This window comes from Dicentrarchus labrax, unplaced genomic scaffold (genome assembly GCF_905237075.1).
Source record: "Dicentrarchus labrax unplaced genomic scaffold, dlabrax2021, whole genome shotgun sequence".
NCBI lineage: Eukaryota > Metazoa > Chordata > Actinopteri > Moronidae > Dicentrarchus > Dicentrarchus labrax.
In genome coordinates this window covers 12,458,455-12,481,435 of record NW_026136715.1, presented here as the reverse complement: position 1 = coordinate 12,481,435, position 22,981 = coordinate 12,458,455, and the positions used below count along the sequence as shown (strand labels likewise).

Genomic DNA, 22,981 nt, shown 5'->3' with positions numbered 1-22,981 from the left:
TGCCTATTTCTGCTTTTGAAAAACACTGAAAAACGGTTTACTTCTTGATTAAATATTTGCATACTGTGAGTCTGCATTTACTATAGTCAATAGTTTATTGATATTAATATATTACTGTGTTGTAGTTCTCTCAGCTAGAGTGGACAAAGAGCTGTTTTTTCTTTCCTCAGTCTTCATGCTGCTACAACCAAAATTTCATAGGGCGGAAGGGCAAAACTACCACAGTACATTCATGTGTGACTACAAATGAAAAGCTAAATGAATGCTCACCTTTATGGATGAAGGCCATAGAGGGGAAAGAGTCTGTAGGTGTTTACTGCAACTGATCAACAGCTTTTGATTTAACAGAGGAGTTATTTATCCCTGATTGAAGGCATGCTAATCAATTAAATCCCTGCTGTAGACTACAGGCCTGATGTGAACTACAACATCCACATCTGCATGTGCATGTAGATAATCAGAAACCTTCAACGTGCCACTGTGAGATATTAATTATCAAATGTGCAAACCAGGATAGTATTTACATTTTCTATTTATTCAAACAACATCATTTCATTTGCCATTTGGCAGAGGATCCGGCTGGATTCACTCACTGTGCACTTAATCTTTCATCTAATCTCTAAAAGAACATTGCAAGTTAGAAAACAAGCAATGACATCTTAAGTGATGAAGTGCTAAAGAAAGTCATGATGATACACTACAGCAGGGGTGGGCAATTATTTTTTCCATGGGGCCACATGAGAAACAGAAAATATTGTGGAGGGCCGGGCCAAAAGGCTGAACTCAATTCTGCATAATATTAATTGTATTTCTTTATAAAAAGCAGTAAATAGCATTGTTTTGACAAGCTGATAAGAGTAGGCTATATGTTATAATTAAGCAATGAAAAAGGTTAGGGGTTGCCTTACAAAAAATGTCATTTATTCAATCAAATTTCCCAAATCAATGGTAAACAAAATGTGAACTTTTGTGAAACTTTTTTTAAACATTTGTGACTTATATTAGTGAACATTTTCAGTCACATTCACTCCAAAACACATTTTGAGTTTCAAATACTGTTGGAAAGAGGTTCTTAGCATTCTACAGACATCACAATATTGTCTTTGTGCTCCAAACATTAAGCAAGACACATCATATTGAACTAACTTAACTAAAGATCACTGAACTGTGATTTTGAGAAAAAAGGCTTCCAAAGAAATTGTTCACTGCTAGTTGGTGCCTTTACGTGCCTACATTTGTAGCCTAACCACCTCATTTGGTGTTTTTGAGTTTTTTATACTGTATATTTGTTTTAAATGTGTATTATTAGCTGGTTATTATTAGAAACTCCAGATGGGCAGACCACACAGGGTGAAGGTCTCCAAGGTGTATGTGTATTGTTTTATGGAGGTACCACATTGTAAGAAGTAAGGAACGAGCCATTGGCCCCCACACTTTACAACCCTTAGCCCACAGTAGTTTTAATCGACACGTAATTATTACAGACTAAAAAGCATGATTTTTTGGTCGTATCACATACAAACGTTTCTGTTTTTGTCAGACCTGACTATGACCATGGTAACCCTGCCAGAATGGTCAGGCACATTGAATAAATATGGTACAGTTCACATGTTTTGGCAAAAGTCATGTGTTTCACTGTACCATACACATCCCATTGCAACATGCTCTCTAGTGGAGAAAATGACTGGAAATTGTAATTTAGTCCTTTTCCCCAAGTATACTATTATATGCATTTCAACCACTTTCAGTGGAATTATATATAATGCACAGTGGAGAAGTCATGGGGTATAATTGGGTAAAATATGAATAAAGAAGCACTGCCATCCACTATGGGATTATTAATTTTTCATGGACCAAAGCCATGGATTTAGACGCCCCCTACTGGCTTTACATTCTTGTTACAAAAATCTACTTACCAGAAAAATGACAAGTGCTTTTCAAAAACAAGTTAGTAAAGTATAGTACTGGCCTATTTATGCATTCAAAGTCAGTTGCACACTACTATTTTTAGATTGATGTCCATTCACTATGGGCTGGTTAGTGGTGGCAATATGACACTTTCTCTTCTTACAGCTAACAGTGTAACAGTCTTTATAAATAGCAACTGCACTAATTGAATTTTTCTATCATCTGATGTTCAGATTAAAAAAAGTGTTTACATATCATCCAGAGTGGCAAAGCATGCATTACAGTCTACTCACCTTACATAGACATGCTTTGCTTGTGGAGCCACTGACAACATTAATTGCACTGACTTGGACACTGTAATTTCTTAAGTCAGTTTAACAGTCACCTCCTCGTACGCCTAATGAGATCCCATGAGACATTTCAGGGATATGTCAGCCTGCTGTTCCTCAGGGTTGGACAAGAGAGCTTTGTCTGTAGGTAACAGGATATTGTCCCCAGCATGAACACACATTAACCTTTTTTCGTAATCTAATTACGCTGAGGACTGGTCTGGCACCCGGTCATAATTTCCCACTTTACAATCTAAAGACTAATTAGCACATGCTGCTTATGGAATTAGTAGGTGGAACTCCATTGGTAAAATGGGATTATCATTTTGTATTTCACCATTTTCTCTCAATACTTAAGTGCTTTTATGTGCTACTTTGTGAAATTTTGGTTTGGCAGATGCAAATATGCATTACATCAAAGTACCTATACATTCCTAAAGATTATACTTTCTATATATGTTTATCTGATTATCAATTCCTATTTATTATACAATATTCCAATAGTCTTAGCAAAGCTTAGTTAAGGTTTAGTTGATTCAAAGTTTACATCTTAATATAAAAACAAAACAAAACAGTCATTTTTAACAAGGCATTTGTACAAATAGGCAAATGCGTAGTTCTCCCATTAAAGTAGGATTCAATACAACATATAGGATGTCAATTTGTTTTATTCTAGATTTTTTTCTCTAATTCTGCAGTGCTCATAGAGCTAGTATAAAAGCCTTTATCCCACAAACATCACATAAACATTTGATAAATAAATAAAAAACATAAACATTCACAAGACATTATTTCCAGTTACCCACACATTCATTGGTGCCCATCTTCATTAGAAATCCACAGTGAAAATCACAACAGCAATATTTCAAGTTCTACTTCATACACAATGTAGAAGCATGAGAATGAATATAAACCCAGAAACGTTCATGTAGGACCAAACTGGAACCATACTTGGAAAGAAAAGCAATTTCCAATTTTCTGGAGCATAATTATTCTCCTTTAAGCTAATTTTATAATGTTACACGTGCCACTTTTAACTTTCCTGCATTTCTCTTTGTTGCGTTGATGCTGGAGGGTGTAGTGGTAGATAATGTGTCACTTCTAGCATTTATTATTCATAACATATGTATGAATATATGTGTTAGCTCAGAATCATTAATGCATACAAATGTGAAGACCTGGGGAGAATTAAATCGAGTTAAGCAGGAAGTTATTCGAAGTAACCACCTGTGGCTTACAAATTCCACTTTAAAATTAAAACTGAGCCTTTATCGACATTATGTTGTTTCCTTCACCTGACACAAAGTAAAAATGCCAGCAGAGCTTAAAGAAGCTAGCATCGTGTACAGTAGCAGTGAACAGATACAAAGGTAAAGAGAAAAAGTGAAAATGTGCAGGATGTGTAGTATTGCTTTACATAGAAAACTTCCCTCTCAGCTTCCCTGCAGTCTTCAATTCAAAACCGTTAAAAAAAGAAATGCCTGGGAAAAGATTTCTTTAGCAAGTAACAATATGGCATTCATATAAGGGACATCATTCTCAAGACCAGTTTTACTGGCACTTTTCTCGCCCACTTTGTGTTCTAAAAATGTACTGTGGGCACCGACTGAGACTCTTCTGTCACATGAAGTTGGAGGCAGGTGAACAAACGAGAAGTGCATGTGACTGACACTGAAAAGACTGCTTGTCTTCTCTCTCTCTCTCTCTCTCTCTCTCTCTACCTCTCCCTCTCTTTCTCTCTCTCTCCCTCCCTCAGCCCAGGACACACAATGTCCATTCATTGTTTTCATATAAACTGTGTGTTCAGTTCACAGAAGTTCTGCTTCATCTTCATCATTTTCAGAGCCTGAGGGCCCCTGCCGGACTTCTTCGTACCACTTGTTGGTCAGGGTCTTCATCTGGATCCGGCCATGTAACAGGTCCTGTGAGACACACACACACACACACACACACACACACACACACACACACACACACACACACACAGACACACACAACGGTACATCAGAACACATGTAAGAATAAATGGACGTACAGGAACATCTTCAGCGGTGGGTAGAGTACTGAAAATCTCTTCTCATGTAAAAGTACAATTACTCCTATTAAATATGAATCAAGTAAAAGTAAAAAAGTACCTGGTTAATAAATGAAGTTATTAAGAAGATAAGTTATTTTTCAGATTTCTGTATAAAAAGTGGTCAGATGTGGCCAGGAATAGTTGCTGGAAGCTGCCTCTGGTTCTGTGCTTTGTTCTGTCATCATCACATTGTGGTCAAAAGACAAAAGAAGGTGCTGCTTATTTTTCTACCATGCAGCTGGCAGCTTGGCATCTGCAGTCGTGGTTCTCCTCACATGCTCCAACCCCGCTTACACTGAATGCTCACATTTAGAGCAGACTAGTTGTAACAAAGGTATAAATGGAGAATGTATTGTAGTAAAAATAGATTACTGGATCAAAAATATACTTGAGTAGTACAGTTTAAAAAAAAAAGGAACATGAAAAGAACTTGTTCTTTAAATTTTTTTTATTCATCTGTTACTACCCAACCCTGCTTATCTTCAGTAGCAACAAACACAACTTGGCGAAGCTCTCTCTTTTGTGTCACCATAATGTGTTAGTTTAGTGAGGTATATACTAAACCTACAGTATACTAAATGGCATGTGTTTCCATTATAGGGGATAGCCACACCACGCTGGCCTGCTGTAGTCCTGCAGATATAGATATATTCAGTGCTACTTGGTCAGAGGATCAGTTTTTGAAACTGAAACAGTCACACTGAGCAGAAAAGAGCTGCGAGCATACTGTGATTTGTCACCAGCACACCCTCAACACATCATCAAAGCCCAACACAAGGACTTTTGAGTATTTTCAAGTCTATGTTTAAAAGCTCATGAGCAATATCATGCGACCCCACAGCTGCCTCCGCAGATTTTTGTCTCTCTCACTCTCTCTTACCTCTTGGGTGAGCCTGCGAGTGAAGAAGGGGTTAAGGTATTTAGCATCAAGCCACATAAAACCCTTCAGATCTTGTCTATGGTAGATCTGAGCCTCATACTCCTCCTCTGTCAGTTCTGATAGGTGCTCTGACTCAATGGTATTACCCTGGAGAGAAAAGAGAAGAAAAAACGGGGAGTCAGATAAATAGAAAGAAAGAAATGAAAGGCGAGGGGCCAACAAATGAAGCCGATGTGAAATGGAGATGGAGGAGAGGAAGGTGAGGGTGGTGGAGTCAAGATCAAGGACAGAAGGACCAGGGATGAGGGAGAAAGCAGCAGAGGGAGCGAAGAGAGGGAATTACATCAAAGAGGGCATGAGAGCTGTGAGGAAAAAATGGAAGGTTGATAGATCTAGTTGCTCGTACCCTAGGGGGTAGCACTAAGCTTTGGAAGACATCACACATGCAAATACTGAACACACAAGTCACGCAAACACACCATTACACATCACTAGATAACGGGTACATCCTACCATTGAGGTCACCAGAGTTAGAGCTAAGGCTGAAATATTCTACAGAATAGCTTGTATTCTAGTATGTCAGGGAAAATGTGTAAATGTCAGTTGTTAGGGTTTATTTGTGCTTGTCCGAGTTTTACGGTTTCTGTGCATCTCTGTGATGAGTGGTTTTCTTCCTGCTGATTCAGTGTCCTTCACACAAACCACAAACAGCCCTTTGATGTTTTTCCCTCTGAAGAGAGAACAGAAAGAGCCTGATAGCAGATGAGAGGATAGCACAGCTAGTATCAATGCAGTCAACAAACTGTCTGTCTCTGTGTGTGTGTGTGTGTGTGTGTGTGTGTGTGTGTGTGTATGGATCGAAGTGAAATCTACGTGCTTCATCCATTACCATTTTCTCTGTCTTGCTGAGATTGATGTCTTTCTTGTTCTTACGCCGCGACTGGCTTTCCTCGATGTCCATGAGGCGAATGAGCGGCATGGTCCCACCCCCCATGAGTAGGATGGTGAAGAGTACGATGATGATGGTGGTGGTGCCAATTAGCTGCCGTTTCTCAATGGGCTCCAGGCCCAGATGAAGGCTCAACGCATAGGGAATCGCCCCTCGCAAACCTATCAGATAAAGACAAAGGAATGGGACTGTGAAATGGCTACATGAGAACACGCACTTGAAAAACGATATGTTTATCTTCAGAAACAGATACAGCTTTATTGCTGGAACATGTAAGCTTATGACAGAAATAGTCTACGGTCATCAGAAAAGAGAAGCGTGGATTTGGATTAAGCCAGATTGACCGGACCAGCGCACCGGTATACGAGCCATGCTGGCCCAGTTTGGTCTTAAGCCTACTCCTGGCTAATGATCTGTCTGGACAAAATGAGACACAGGCTGGCCAAACAACAACAAAATTAGAGACTGTTGTGCCCACATCTTTTTAGAGACTGCCCATCAACATCCCGGATCAAACACCAGCGGACCGTGTTCCGAGCCAACAAAGTGGACACGGTTTCTCAAATGTTGAACTTTTTATGTGAAAATAAAACCAGATTATCATGTTAACCTTGTTGCTGCTGTTTACATTCCCCCAGATACAAATTAAAAAAGTGCACTTATTATCAATTATTTTTCTATTGATTAATTTTTTGTCTATAATCTATAAAATAAATATTAGAAAACTACCTATTTTGCTTTCCCAGAGCACAAAGGCAAGGTGAGGTTCAAGTTATTCTTATCCAACCAGTTGTTCAAATCCCAAAGTTATCACTACTATATATATTAAATTAAAGAAGCTGCAATGGAAAATAACAAATACAATCACAATGAATTTCTTGTCCATTGATGAATCAATTAATCAACTCCTTTTTTCAGCTGTAGTTGTTATTTGCACCCACCTAAAGACACACACATTATGTTATATATGTATATTATAGCATAAATGATCATGATCATATTGTTATTCTCATTAGTCAAAAGGTTCACTGTATCATCTCACCACTAAACCACATGATGAACATCATTTTGGGTGTAATCTTGTGGTCTCTGAAGAAGTTCAGCAGGAATGAAAGAGGGAAGATGTTCACTGCTCGGCCAAGAAGAACCAGGACCTACGTAGAGAACAACAGCTATCACGTGACAGTCATGGGAATGAAAAGGACTGAATCCAAATTGGGTTAAATCAACATCAATATTCAGATAGCATTAAAAAAAACTTACAATGCACCAGATGACGAAGGATATTTCAAAGTTATGAGGGAAGCTGAAGATGGAGAGACCGAGGAAGGCAAACACACATGTCTCTGGAGAGAGAGAATTTGGAAAAAAAAATTGAGAACTTATTTGAAACAAAAACAAAAGGGGAATTGGGGGAAAAAAGACGGGATTCACTCACCACACATGAAGGCCATTGTGCGCAGGGTCTGCTGCATGAGGATCTGGGTGACAGGAGACAAGTTGTGATGGGTGTAGTGAGACATCACAATTCCCGCAAACAGGATGGACATTATTCCTGTGGGTGGAGAGAAAGCATGGCATAAAAACAAGGCCTAAAAAGTTCAACTTAAATGTGTCTGTGTGTGCACACACCTGACAGTTTGATGCCTTCGGCCAGGCCATAGGGAAGGTACGCAAAGATTATCATCATGCCAAACTCCAGTGAAGGAGTCTTCCTCAGATCGAAGTGTTTTAGAAACTAATCAATCAGTTAGGGAATTTAAATATGATGAAGGACACACACAGACACAGACAGACCAGACAGACAGACAGACAGACAGACACACACACACACACACACACACACCCACACACAACAGACAACACACACACACACACACACACACAGGAGATCAAATTTCTCTCACACACAATAAGTCTGGATACAAGAGCTGAGATGAGTCCAGTGAGGGTTCCCAGGGCAGCAGATCCAAAAAACATTTTAAGGAAATATCCCAGCGCTTGCAAAAAGGTCTCCCAGCCAGTTACCATGGAGTTGTCTGAGCGGGAAAAGCACCCCTCCGCTGTGCTGAAAGACAAAAGGAAAAAAAAGAGGAAATGACAAATGAAAGCACATTATTTAAACACATTTTTTGTTGTAATACCTCTATCTGACCCTAGAGGGCAGAAAAACTCTACCACTGAATCCCACAAAGTATGAAAGGTAGGGGTGTGTGTGTGTGTGTGTGTGTGTGTGTGTGTGTGTGTATTAGAGTGTATGCAGAGTTTTCAAAACAAAGGTCAGCTCTATTGTCCCACCCCAACAGCTTAACAGCAACATTAAAACAACAATAAATAAACTATAATGACACGTCATGACTTTACAACATCTTTGATATGCTTCTTGGCAAATAAAGCTGTCAGTACTGAGCTACCAAACTCTCCCACTTCATTTATTATTTTACCTTAGTTGGGTGAAAAGAATGAATCATCATGTTTGCATAAAAAATAAATAAATCGCATTTTGGATATTTTATCGTTACTGATGTAGTAAGAACACAGACACTGAATTTTATTGTGCAATTTAAATCCTTCTTATAATAACAGTTATCCAGAACAGCCAAACAACACAGTATAATTAATAATGTGAATTCTTATTAACAAGCCCCCAAGCAAAGGCATTAGGCTGTTGTAAACAACTGAGCAAACTGTGAAATAGCTTTCTAAGAAAACCGGTCTGTGAGGTGCTAACAACAAGCAAACTGCCAGGGCGGTTCAGCTATCTATTATTCATGCATTAATTTACTCTACGGGAGCATGCAGACACTTGAGATCACTTTGCACATTTAGCTGGTTGTGAGTAGGAGAGATAAGGCAACAATAAAGTGAGTACAGAGACAGCAGATAGGATGATAGCAATGGGTACAAACAAGGCAATCCTGCCAGCTGTCTGTTTCCGTCAAACTTGTCTGTCAAGATTTTGTTGTTGTGTGTTGCCACTAGTTTGCGGACACTGGATAGTCTTGATAAACAATTCTGAGAGAGTGATACAGCAAGTTTCGTGACACTTGTAAAAACATATGGGCATCAGAGGAACCGTTTTTTGTCCTTATTATTAGAAATCTGGGTTGATACAGATAGTTCGAAAAAATCCGACAGGCCCCATCTGTGAATGTCAGATCACATTTTTGAGTACCAGCTTTTCACTTCACACGTAAAATGTACCCACATCCTCCTGCATTAGAAACCACGGGTTTACCATAAAGTGCATGTCTGACGTGATAAAATAGGTCACTGGTTCTATTTTCCTACTTGCTTCATGTCACAGTGTGGCGGTTCAAAGATTGGAAGATGCCTGACTACACCCTGGCTGACTTTTACACGACTGAGCAATCTCTGAGGAGAATGTCCTCACCGAAACAGGTGATAAAATGACTTTTGGGTAAAGTTTTGAAGTATAGAAAGATAAAATGAAATGTAAATACCATGGTTGTATAATCTTTAGAATAGAGCTAAGAAATTTAAGTATATTGGTTCCTCACAGATGCCTCTTAGCCCTGTTCCAGAAATTCACATCTAAAAGAGACATCACAGTCAGAGTGTGCATGTACTTATGACTTCTGGGTGTGTTTTCTCTGTGTGCAACATCTGGACAGTAGTGGTAGTGTATATCTGAGCCTTTCATAACATCTGCGGACTTCGTGCACATCGTCCTTAAGGTTGCCGGTGGTGAAGACCTCATGCATGGACACATGTAAATGTGGCAATGTATGCCCTGGAATATAAACAAGATGCGAGAGAGTGGATGGGTACTTACTTTGTGAGGACAATAGAGACAGCATCGTTGAGGATGCTCTCACCAAACACCAGCATGTTGAGGACAGGGTCCACGTTGAGAGCGTTAAAGATGGCAATGGTAGCTACAGGGTCCACTGCTGAGATCAGTGAGCCAAAGGCAAAACTACAGCAAGGGAGTGAATATGATAACAGTTAAAACGGTAATAGTAAGACACCTTTACAGGCATAAACATATTTAAAAGGAATTAAGGCAGGAGAGGCATCTCAAACAAACATGTGTTTGTTGATGAGCCACAATCCTTTACATTGTTATTCCAATAAATGCCATGTATTTTGGAGAATACATAAATCCACTCCCAGAATATTTAAAAGAAAGAAGGGAAAAAACAGGGGGAAAAATTGAAAATCCATGTGGACAGAAATGGGTGGATAGATACATTGCTTGTTGGAACAAAAAAATCCAGGAAAGAAAAAAGATGGAATAGCTACAGTTTGGGACTTTCCCTGCCAAAATCTAATAAATGCTTTCTTGGCTGACTTCCTGAATTCCCCCTGTATGTCATTAAAATCTGTTAAGCTGTTTCTTCTGAGTCCTATCCTTCTACAAACACAAGCACACAAACAGAAAGACACATGGGACTGAAAGTATATCTTGCTTGGTGAAGTAAATTAATAAGCAAACTCACTGCTTGAACGCAAGACACACTCACACTCATGATGACTGCGCAACAATAAGGACACACACTTGTGAACAACAACAACCCCTGGCTTCTCTTAAAAAAACCGATGGGTGTGGAGTAGCATACTCCTTATGTATCAGTCACCTCCGGTAGCTGGTTTATCTGGAAGTCACAAATACTTTGAAATACTAATACCCAATTTCCCTTGAAGTCAGAGCTTTAGAGAAATCCACTGTTACAGTGATACAGGAATGCAATAAACACATTAATGCAAGCTATACTCACCTATCAGTCATGGACATCTTATAGATCACATCAGCCTAAGGAAGAACATACCAAGACACAGACACACACATTGTAAGGAGTTGCAACAAGGGGATCTGATCATGTCTACATCTGTAAAGCAAGAGAGCTTCTGAACAATGAATAGATAATAATGCATTTGCAAAAGCACAAATGTTCTCGATAAACAACTGTTTGCACTCATTCTCTGAACAAGCCTTGGCATTGTCACAGTTGTTAACAGATAGTAGTACAATTCTCACCTGCCCAAGGAAATAGATACCCCCTCCGACTATGAAGGCAGAGATAGCTGTGCCGATCACAGCAAAGAGCGTAATGGAGCCAATGTTCTGGAAAAAGTTGCCCTGAACATACATGGACACACAGCTTAAGTATTCATGGGTTTAGCAGCATGACATTTGAAGTTACATAGTGTTACATAACATGTAGCCAGCTCTAAAAGGAAAAGTAGGGCAGTACAGGTACAGAGGAAATAGTCATAACCATAATACAGAATGTAACTGACTAAGACCATTGCTTTTTAAAACCTCTATCATTAATATCAGTAGATTGTTTCAGAAGGAACAGAAGGCCAATAAGATCTTTAAAATAAATAATTAAATGTTACAAGACACATTTTTGAATTTGCCAATTCATTTTAAATGTCAGTTATGATCATATGCACATGCACATAAATGCACATAATGCACATAAATGATAACACAGACTAGCACACACAAAGAGCAGAGCTGCTTATGCTTTTATGTTTTCATATCATAGCCAGCCTGGGACATAAGAGAACTTAAAGCCTGCTTAGGTTATTTTGTCTTAATTTATTGTGAATTGCATTGTGCTGTATATGCAAAGTTGCTATGATTCTTGTTACTGTAAATTCTCTAAACTGCTAGCCGAATTATTTAATTATTTGTTACGTTTAAATGCAAATGTTTGTTTTAAGAACGTCACTTTTATAATGTGCCAAGCCTCATTTTCTAACTGGACAGACTTGAGCCGTGTAAATTCAGCGTTGTGTGCACGCTCTGCAGTACCTTATGTAAAGAGTATCCAGATTCAAAGATGATGGGCGGCAGGAGCAAAAGGAAGAACATGTTGGGTCGGAACATTTCCTCCTCCTTTAAGAGAAGGACAGAGACAAAGTAACTTACAATTCACAGTAAAAAAGCAGCAGTGGTAGGGTAAGAGACAGCTGATTCTACACTAGCTTATAGTAACAACTTGTAACCAACTAACTGGAGCTGGGAGTAGCTTAACAATTCAGAAACACTCAGTACAGTGAACAGGAAGCATTTTTAAATGAACAATGAGTTATTTCCAAAATGATTTGTTTGTGGACTGCGTTGATACACATTCTGTCATGTTTCGTCACCTTGAATGAGCTTATTATGATCTCCAAACAAAACTATCCTAATGCTAATCAGTTCTGTACTGAGCAAACGATGTATGTTACTGAATGATAAAACATCCGCTTGTGCATTATTACACAATCCTCAACAAATATTTCCTATAATTCATATGACCATGAATGTCGGTTCAGTAACGATCAGCTGACTTAATATTTAGTCATCGAAGATAGGGTGGTGACGAGGGAGTCCATGCCTGAGCTGTTAGTTAGTAACAGACCTTTATCCGACAAAACTAAAAAAATGTGGTTGTTGACTTCAGGGTAAGAAACCCACACAAATAAACGTCAGCTGCTCATCAGGGGGAATGCCTGCCTGCCTGCCTGCAAGCCAATTCATGCACTCAAACACTACTGACATGCTCTTTCTTTCACACATGCTGTAAAAGGACATGTGAATACCTAAATATGCTGTTTTATCTTTTGAGTCACTAATTTTTTTTTCTCTCTCTCGCTCTCTCTCAAACACACACACACACACACACACACACACACACACACACACACACACACACACACACACACACACACACACACACACACAGTATCCCAGTGACCTTAGCTCTCTGATTATTTCAGCGATATAATGAAATCATTGTTGCTTCTCAGCTAAATGGGCCAGCCTCCCAGATCAGGCGTAGGCATCATGTGCCCGTGCATTACGCTCTGGCTGCCAATGTGTCTGTGCATGATGCACCATGTGTTCTTGTATAAGCCAGTGTGTGTGTGTGTGTGTGTGTGTGTGTGTGTGTGTGTGTGTGTCTTTATGTGAGAGAGAGTGTGTATCTGTGCATAATCTATGCTGGTAATGTAAAATCAATATACAGTATGCATTAGTGAATGTTCATGGAGAAGATCTATTTCTGGCCCGCCGTTGACACTGCACTTGTGTCTGTCAGAAAGATGGAAGAGGGCCGGCACATATTTACTCCATCCAGTCAACAATCTCTCTCATTGTATTGTGGAAGCCGGTTTTGACAGCTGGTAGAGCCTTACTCGATCCCAACAACCCCACAAGCAGATGGACAAGACGACAATTACTTCCAGATTTGATGAGCATGTCCTAAAAAGTATCTATTTATTTCCATAAAAACTGTAGAGATAGAAGTTGCTATATGTTAACAAACTGCTGAGAGGTGAACCAGAGCAATGTTTAAATGTACAATCTATTATTTGACATACAGTGCCAAAATCTGAATACACAGTGTGACTGGTAAAATTAACTGTCCAAAATTGACAGTGCTGGCAATATATCCATAATAATTTTTTACCCTTTTTTTTTTTTTCATTTAACCATTTATTCAGAGCTTAGACCCAAAGGGGCATGAGGTGATTGGTGAATGAGATGAGACAATACTACGGCACATTGTTTACTTAAAGCCCATACACAGCTGTCACAATGGTAATTTTGGCTCTTGTGATAAATTTGTCAACACCAACCTACTACACTCGTCTGACTACAAGTTTCCTAAAAATAGGTCAGGCGTAGACAGGATGCAGGATGTAAGCTGGAGTAAAAGGCTATGTTCCTGCGTACTTTGTCTTATTATGCATTCAAATCTCAGGAAAAGTAGGCCAACAAGGAGTGCTTCCAGGTTACCACCTTCTCTTGACATTTATCTCTGGCACAATTCTATCCCTTAAGGCAGGTGAAAGGTCAGGAATGTATATTAACAACTGACACGGAAGAAGGTATGCCATGCATACACTACAATCTGACATCTACAGCTGTAATTTGGCATGCATTCATGCAAGCACATGTTTCATTGCCACTTAAAGGGATGTCTACTAGAGCGACTGAACAAGCTCACACCGACTTTGCATACACATGTATACACAGATTTACATAGGCAGATGTAAGCAAGCTTTGCATTATTTCTAGGTAAGAGACTGATTCTAGTAGGGCTACAAAAGTTTACAAAAGGTTACAATTATTATCAATTTAATTCAAAAGGGCTTTCTTGGCATCAGAATCAAATATTTACATTGCCAAAGCAAGTGTGAAATATATAAATATAATAATATAGGCTACTCATAAGAAAAAAATAACTTAGTATAAAATAGTAAAAAATGTAGACTTGAAATACAAATACAAAGTGAGAACTATTGCATAACAAAAAAAATGTTTAATGAATATAAGTGTGTGTATGTTTATTTTATTGACAATATAAAAAGTCTGACAATTCATTTCTTTTTTCGACTAAAAATGGCCATTTACAATTTTGCAACGCATAAGGTCTTAAAATTTTTGCTGAGTCGGACAAACAGTCCAACCCCAAAGGTATTCAACTTCAACGACATAAATCAAAGAAAAGCAGCAAATCATCACATTTGAGAAGTTGAAACCATGGAAATGGGTATTGTTTGCATGTTAAGGGTCTAGTGTATAGGATTTAGTTTAATCAGATCGCAACTTCCTCGCGTAACCCTCCCCTTCCAAGCATTAAAGGAGAAATTACGGTGGCCGCAAAATGCATGAAAAGTGAAAACACCCCCATAGAGCCAGTATTTGGTTTGTCCCTTCTGGGCTACTGTACAAACATGGCTGTTCAACATGACCGACTGCACGTAAGGGCATCCTGTAGATATAAAAGGTCCATTCTACAATAACAAATTATTAATGATTCCTATATTTAGGTGATTATAGACTAATGAAAACATAGTGATGCAAATTATATTCAATTTCTGTCAAAAGATCTTCAATGTTACACACTGAACCTTTAAACAGATCAAATGATAAATTCATTATCAAAACTGTTGGTTATTGGATATGTGTTGACTGACTAATCAATTTAGCACTAGATTTTAGGGTCAGAAAAAAACAATGAGAAAATATGTGGCCTGAGAAAGGGTAAAGATCTTGAAATGTATGTTGTAAGAGAAGGAAAGATGAAATGGATAAAACCAGAGAGCAGAGGATGGGCATACTCTAGGGAAGTGCTGAGACAGAACTTGAACTAAATGAGACAAGATGAATGCCAAAGATGAAGGGAGCACAGTTAAAAGAGGGTCGGGAGAAAGCAGAAAAATGTGAGTGGGAACGATGGAGAGACCTTCGTTCACAGTACAGAATCCCTGGAGGCTCGGCTTAGACACACAGTGACATCACCACATGGGAAAAAGGCCCCTGAAACCACAATTAAAAACTGCTCTCCCTTTGTCACTCTCTCTCTGCGGCATGGGAGAGATCTATTAAAAGTATGTGCTGCCCTTTGGGGCTTAAAACAAACCACTGCAGCCACTGAGGAAAAATGATGAGTGCAGATACTAGAGTACAGATTAGAATGTAAAAGCAGAGAGAAAACTAAATTATTATCTGGAGTACATTGTTCAGGCAATTATATTCACCTATGTATCTCGCTCTGTGCTTTGCCGGAGAAACAAATTGCTGCTGGTGTGTTACTTCTTACCAACATGCTATTTCTTCTTTAGTCTGTGTCAGAGCACAGGGGAGAAATGGGCAGATAAGAGAAAAGGAGAAGCAGTGAAGTAGTAAAAAAGCACTAAAGGCAAGAACTCTTCATTCACTGGATTGTAGGGAGAGGACTGAAGATAGAGGGGTTGGTAGCAAACAGCACAGAAAGCAGATTGCTGGTGAAAGGCGAGGGCAAAGCCTGTGATGACAGGATGCTGCTGCCTAAGGGGTTTGTGCACCCTTGGTGGTTTGTGGGGCAGTCCCAGAGGCTTGCTAGATTAGCCAACTGGGCCAGCTTTCGAAACATGCTAGTTAGAGGAGATGACGCAAACTGCAAAGGTAGCGACAAGCGTGAGGATGCATCCAGTTTAAACCTGCCTAATGAGCTAGTGATAGTGGAAAATAGACAGATGCCTTCCATTGACTGGGATGGTAATAGATGGACCTGTCAGTAAGTGCACTGTATGCACAGTTTGAAAAGAGTTGCAGCTGAAAAACTGATGCTGACAGGATCACAGTTTTGCTCCTGGCTGTGTTACTCACTGAACAGGTTACATGGTACATCTTTTTGAGGGGCTCTCTTAAAAACAAATAGGTCAGAGATAATGGATTTGCATCAGGGCCTGGGTCTTTTGAAGTCTTCAGTGGTCTATAAACCACTTGGCATATCCATGCCGCTCCATAGAAGCTACTGCCTCTTACAGTGTTTCTTCATTACACTCTAATATAGTAATAATAGGCCATGAAGCCACTTCTGCTACTATATATGGACAGGTGAGCAGGTCTGCTTGCTTTAAGCTACACACAAACACAGAGATAGCAGTCTAAAGATTCACAGGACAGGGGTAAAGGGGGTAAAGGGGCTCCGGGGCTCTGGTTACTAGTGCCGATGATTCAGCAACACACTGGGGCCCCCAGGCTAAAAAACAATGGGCCCTAGTGTGCAAGAAACATTGACACAACCTGTCCTCTTTTCCTCCTTCCCCCCTCAGTCTGCATCTCTCTCTCTCTCTCTCTCTCTCTCTCTCTCTCTCTCTCTCTACCTCTCTCTACCTCTGTTGTTCATTCTTCCTCTCACTCACTGGCAGAGAACAAGGAATGTTAATTAAAGGCTGTGAGAACCAGGAAAAAAAAACAGGGCTGATAGGGACACAAAAGGGAAGATAGCAGGCAAAGAATGGTGTGTGTCAAACTGGATAGGTAACAGTGTGGAAATACAGAGATGAGATTTGTGACAAAAACAGTGGCCAGGAAATGAATAACTGAGCAGAGAGTACAGCACAAGGACAACACATGTTTATTGGGTGGGCGTGGATGGGGGGGTTCCCGGAGAATTTGCTGGGAGATAAACTGCATGATACAACAACTTGGAAAAGTTGTTATATAGTCCAATGTAGAATGTTTTCAATAAGCCAACACTAACATAATGCTGACATCTCTCACTGCCATCTAAATTACAGTTAATACTAAGAATGCAATGGGTGCAGCTCTGTTTATGTTTTTGAAGTAACTTTCTACTATAACTCAAGGGGTTAGGCTGAACGAGAGGCAATATCTACATGGCACAAACCTGTGCAAAAGGTGTTTATTTGGTGTGTGGAGGAATGCCTCTGTTTTGCTTCATGCTAAACAAATTAGACCAAACTAAGCATCATTAATTGTACACTGTGTGTTCACTGTGAACAAGAAGTGTGGCCAGTGCAGTGCAGACACATGAGCCGTGCAGAAGGGTACAAAGAAGGAATCAAACGATACCTTCCAGTTGGCCAGTTCTTGGAACTCAATGATCTTAATGAAGCCTCCCATTAGAATCCCTGGAAAGAACGAGGAGACAAGAAAAACAATACACTGTTTAAATATTTTAGTATTTCATATGAAAATTTCAATACAACCAGAATACAGATTAAGTGCAAACCTGAGGCAAAGAGACTATTTTGGTGGTTAAAATTAAATGAATTCTTGGCAAATGTCCACCATAGTTCAGGGATGAATTAGATGCGAAGCGTATAGTGCTTTTGTCTTAGTTTTGTCTTTGAGAAAGTCCCCTTGGGCCCTCAGTTCTCTTGTTACACGGCCTAGCAGAACATTAGTTGAAAGGGTGAGGAATACACAAAGATGTGTAAAAGGACAGAGAAAGACAGATAAGATGGAAAAAGAAATTGTAAGCATCAAAGCATTCTCTAAGATCCAGATTTATGGGAATATGTAAAGGGATGGTGAAGAGGAAGACACATAAGGAGTAGATGAGGAAGAGGAAGTGATGAGGAAGGAAAAGTGGTCCTTCCTGATTTGTAAGCAGAGTGTTATCTCTGTTCAGCAGAGTCCCCTGCTCCAAACACAGATATGAGCTCCGTCTCACATGCAGTATGCAGGGTATGCAAGAGGAACAGGCCTTCAGGGTCAGGACAGATACGGATGTGTGTCACTGAGTTTGAGTGACTGTAACTGCATAAACATGTTGGAAGTGGGAGACAATGGAAGACATTACAGGAAGGGGAATTACCCTTAAGTGACCTCACACAAGTAGCAAAACTGAATCTCTGGAAGAAAAAAAATAAGAAAAACAAAGCACTTACTAAATCTTGGGAAAGGCTGTCAGTGATACCATTGGGTTAGTTTTTGCTCATCATAAAAAAAGACACATATTTGACTTTATTATTTCAAATTGGAAATTTGCAATTATGTTAGAAATTTACTATGACACACAATATGTTTAAGAGGGAAAACACAAGGGGAAGAAGCCGGAGTGAAAGACGTAAATCATGAGAAAAGGCATCAACTATTTCTGCCTGCTTTTAGTTTGCTGTCCTACAACCGTCTTAAAAAAACTGCATTTCCTAGAGAGCTCTTAAATACAGAAACATTGCACGTTCCTAGACCCAGCCTGCGCACAGAAATATGTTACATAAGAAGAACTCACCAAGGGACACGACAGCCACACTCTCTGGAAGAAAATGCAGCTTGAACTTGATAAGCAGGTGCACCAATATGATGCAGATACCTGGGGTGAGTGAGGAGAGCAAAGACAACTGAATGAATATTCAGGACAAATACATCCACGTCCCAACCATCATGTCACACCAACTCAGATCAGCCCAAAAATAACCCCCACATCATGTAGTGTTAGGATCTTTTCTCTGGTCCTGCTGTAGACTGGACGGGAATTAAGGGTCGAGCGATTATCAGCCTGGCCAATTATCGGATCCGATATTCAGCATTTTTCCGATTATCGTTATATTTTATTCTATCTGCAATAAAATTAATTAATTCAAAAGTATGCTACTTTGGCTCTGGTGCTGCAGCCTCTCTCTATCTGTAGTCACCACTCTAGGGTTGGGCTCAATGTCTCACTCACAGGACTATCTGATTGGCTAATCGTCTTTAGAAAGAGTCTGTGTGCTGTGCCAAACAGAGGAGACTCCGGTGAGTGAGCGGAGTTGTGTTTCCAAGGTAAGGCAGAGGTGTGTCCTGAAGCTGTCTCTGTTTCAGGTAGAGAGGTGCAGGATATTGTTGTTAGAGACTTAACTTTCACTACATTTATTTGATAAGTTTAGTTAATAGTTATTAATTACTTTGCAGATTCAGATTAGTAATATAAAATTAAAATCAACTAATAAATTGATATATTGTTATAAATTAAGCTACCCAGTAGCATATAAAGTAAATAAAATAAGCTCCACCTTTACCAGTTGCAACATAAATGAAAACATAAATACATCAATGATTACAATTCAGTAATATAATATATACTATTCTGAAATTGGCCATTCTGAACTCTTAATTTTGTTACTTTAAATATATTTTAACTTTTACTCAAGTAAGATTTTGAATGCAAGACTTTTCCTTGTATTACTTTTACATTAAGGTATTGCACTTAAGTAAAAGAGTACTTCTTCCACCACTGGTTAATCCAAGTTCAACAATCCCTTCTATTGCTATTGTACATATTCAGCTATAGTTACAATTAGTAATGAAGTAGCCTAGTTTCGAAAAACAGGTTTCCTGCAATTACATGTTGTTAAAATATATAACATTTAAATAAATGAAACCAACTAAATGCTTTCCTGAGCTGTTTTGCAGTAATAAACGCCACATAATTGTCTCGGAATCGGGCCTTAAAAAAAACTATATTGTCAACCCCTAACAGGGATGTCTATGAAAAACATATCACATAACAATATCTTATGCAAATAAGTTCAAATACACTTGCTTGACATAAATGACTACATAGCAGTTGCTTGACATTTAGAATTACAGTTCTGAGACTGAACAATAAAAGATAATTGGTCCCAATTAAAACATGAAATTAGCTTTTAACAGTACCATAGGCTAATGTCAAATGCACAGTATATCAATGTGCTAAATCAATGTGTACACATATTAGCATAACTATGATGACACCCCCAAAGGGCACAGTAAAGTAAACACCAATTCATAAATACAGCAAAAATGCAGTTCAGCAAATGAGACAGTGTATGCAATACTGAAGCCGGCTAGGTCGGTTCATCAAAGCTGAACTGTTTTGTTGTAAGGGAGATGTTAAATTCAGGCCTAATTAAAAACACACACACTTGTTGAGGCAAATGTTAATATGGGTTCGGAGCAGTGTTATTTAGGACTGATGTGCGGTTTCTAGATTGTACTCTAAGGTGGTCTATCATTTATTGACCTATGCCCTCTCAGTCAACCCACTGATGAGTTGGTATTAACTTCAGAAGACAAATGACTATGACTAAATGCTATGCTTCTCGCAACCAATCAAATGTTGGTCACACTGAAATACTTTGTTCAAGATCAAATCAAATTTTGTGTGTCCAAAGTGGATGAGTCTAATTGGGAACCTTTTGCATGATGTATGCTATTTCCTTGCCAAAAAACCCTTACAGTGGTAAGCATGTGACTTGACCTGCAGTGAACTGAAGTGCATAATGGACATTCTGTGTCTGAAGAAGCACTTCATGACCTTACACATAATGTGTAACCACATCCTTTCCGTTATCCACTTCCCTCAACCTAAATCACTAGCCACACATCTGATTTAATGAAACACTAAAGTGGCTGTACAACTGTCCACCATTGCCAGCTGTATGAGGTCTAACTTATGTATATTGCATGAACCACAATGGTCATGGAGTGGTTCATTTCCTTCTTCCTTCCTACTCTGTGTACTCAAGGAGGACACTAGACTACATTCCTGTAACAATGTGCATGACGCCTTTTTTCCTTACTCTAACAGCCTACAACAGAAAAGGTTGAGTCAGCAATGCAGCAACAGAGATACTAACCAATAACCAGCAGACTGAAGAATATGGTCAACCCGCTGGACTGCTCTTCTTCTTGGGCCTCGACCCCTGTCTGCATGGGCAAAATGGGCTTGGCGGTTGGGGGTGCCGGGGTCGTCGGCTTGACAGCAGGTTTGGTGGAGTGGATTGTCTCATTGCTGTTGTTTTCAGTATCATTGGACTTACTGCAACAACACAGTCAGGAGAAAAAGCATGTTGGCGTGAAGAATACAGTCAATCAATCAATCAATCAAGATAATGGATAAATAAGGCTCTGGCTGTCAATATACATCCCATATTCGAGAATAATCATTCAAATCATGTTATTTTTAAAATGTAAAAGGTAAAATAAAACACACACACCTGTAAGTGTAGCATTAATACTAAACTTTAAAAATACTGGGGGTCTCCTTCTCTGTTTCTAAGGATTGCTGGCCCTTGGACAAGAAGCCCTCTATGTTGAGTAGAAACAGATGTGTGAAAAGATGACTTAAATATGTATCAGTGCATCTACAGGGCATGATCTATGCATAATTGGACAAAAGTAACTTAACTTGGGCAGACAGTCAATCACACGAAGAATTTTTGTTGCAGTAACACTATAATACAATTTTTGTACAAATTTTACACTTTTTGCCATGTAAGACACACACTTTAACTTTGTTTTGAAAAGTGCTGAGTCTTCTTCTTGTTATTATTATTATCATAAATCCTAGTTATCCTTGTTGGGTTGAGACATTCGTGGCCGACTTGTGTGTCACATTAAAGGGTAATGACACCTTACTAAACCAGAGACTCAAATGAAGGGACCAAGAAAAGATTTAGAGGTAATTAAGGTAGGTATTATTTATAGCTATGTCAAGGTAAGGTGGTCCCCTAGAATGTTTTTTTATTTTACTTTGTACAATGTAAAGTAACTTTTGCGTTGTCTCTTATTTGGTAATGCTACAGAGAAACCACTGTAAATATATTACGTAAAACAAAAGCCTCATATTGCTTATTATTTGCTTATCTTTCAGTACAAAATCTAATATTACAATAATCACCAACTGTTACTAAGCAGGCTAACTTAGCAACGTGTCCTTAAATTGTGTGTTAGCTTAGGTTACGTACAACGAAGCTACTGCTAGCTTGTTAGCTATATTGGTCAAAGAGAGAGAACTAAAATTAATATATGTGGGCTCAAACCTGACAGATTGTCCGTCCCTCTCTTTCGTTTCTCCGTTTGGCTGTAGTTCATCTTTATTTTCATGTTTTATTAATGTCTGCTGGTTTTCAACTGGAGTGTTATCATTAGGATTCACATCCCCTCCGTCATCTTTCTCACGCAGGTCCAACGGGGTTTCCCTCTCAGCTCGCTCTGGTGCGCACGGATTTACGAACAACAGCAAAAGGGACAGCAACACAGCTGTATGGCTAACGGCTCTCATTCTAAAACCGGCGAGTTTAAACCCGAGAGCAACGTTTTGTAACGAACAACACTCCAAGTTCCATGTCGACAGCCCCGTGTAGCTGTTGACATCACGAGAGCACTTCCTGGTAACGGCCTTGTAGGGAATTGTAGTCTTTACGTTACATGGGCGACGTGACCGAATACCAAAGAAACAAACGGAAGCGGTTTGATGCAACTGCTGCCAAAAAACTTGTATTTCTGTTTGTGTTTGTCACGGTGGATAAAATCCCCCTGTCTATGTTTTGAATGAAGTGCCGATGGCTCACAATAATTCTTGTGTTCTTTATTTCCCATGAGCCAGTATATATAGTGCAGTGTCAGCAGTGCGCCTGCTGTTTTATGGATATTGTAGTTTGTATTGTGGCCTGCACTAGCTGCAAATTACCTGCAGATATAGGAAATACTAAAAACCGATGCAACCTTTCATATACTACACTGCAAGATCCCTCCAAAAAAACACATACATTTGTATTCGGTGGTTAGATCACAGCTTTCACATTATATAAGCACCCTTAGCTTAGCTTTTGCA

At 39.2% G+C, this 22,981-nt stretch overlaps 1 protein-coding gene across 1 annotated transcript; it reads right to left on the bottom strand.

Annotated features, from left to right (window-relative positions):
* Positions 1 to 2,887: 2,887 nt before the first annotated feature.
* Positions 2,888 to 22,547, bottom strand: slc9a8 (solute carrier family 9 member 8). Its single transcript, XM_051424937.1, has 16 exons — positions 22,188 to 22,547; positions 21,003 to 21,184; positions 18,638 to 18,718; positions 17,473 to 17,531; positions 11,932 to 12,015; positions 11,146 to 11,247; positions 10,886 to 10,920; positions 9,940 to 10,083; positions 8,070 to 8,211; positions 7,776 to 7,881; positions 7,582 to 7,698; positions 7,407 to 7,489; positions 7,186 to 7,297; positions 6,084 to 6,304; positions 5,195 to 5,341; positions 2,888 to 4,159 (listed from the first exon to the last, which is right to left on the bottom strand). Exons 1-16 carry the CDS (start codon positions 22,427 to 22,429, stop codon positions 4,046 to 4,048), a joined length of 1,971 nt encoding a protein of 656 aa, XP_051280897.1. The 5' UTR covers positions 22,430 to 22,547; the 3' UTR covers positions 2,888 to 4,045.
* Positions 22,548 to 22,981: the final 434 nt, after the last annotated feature.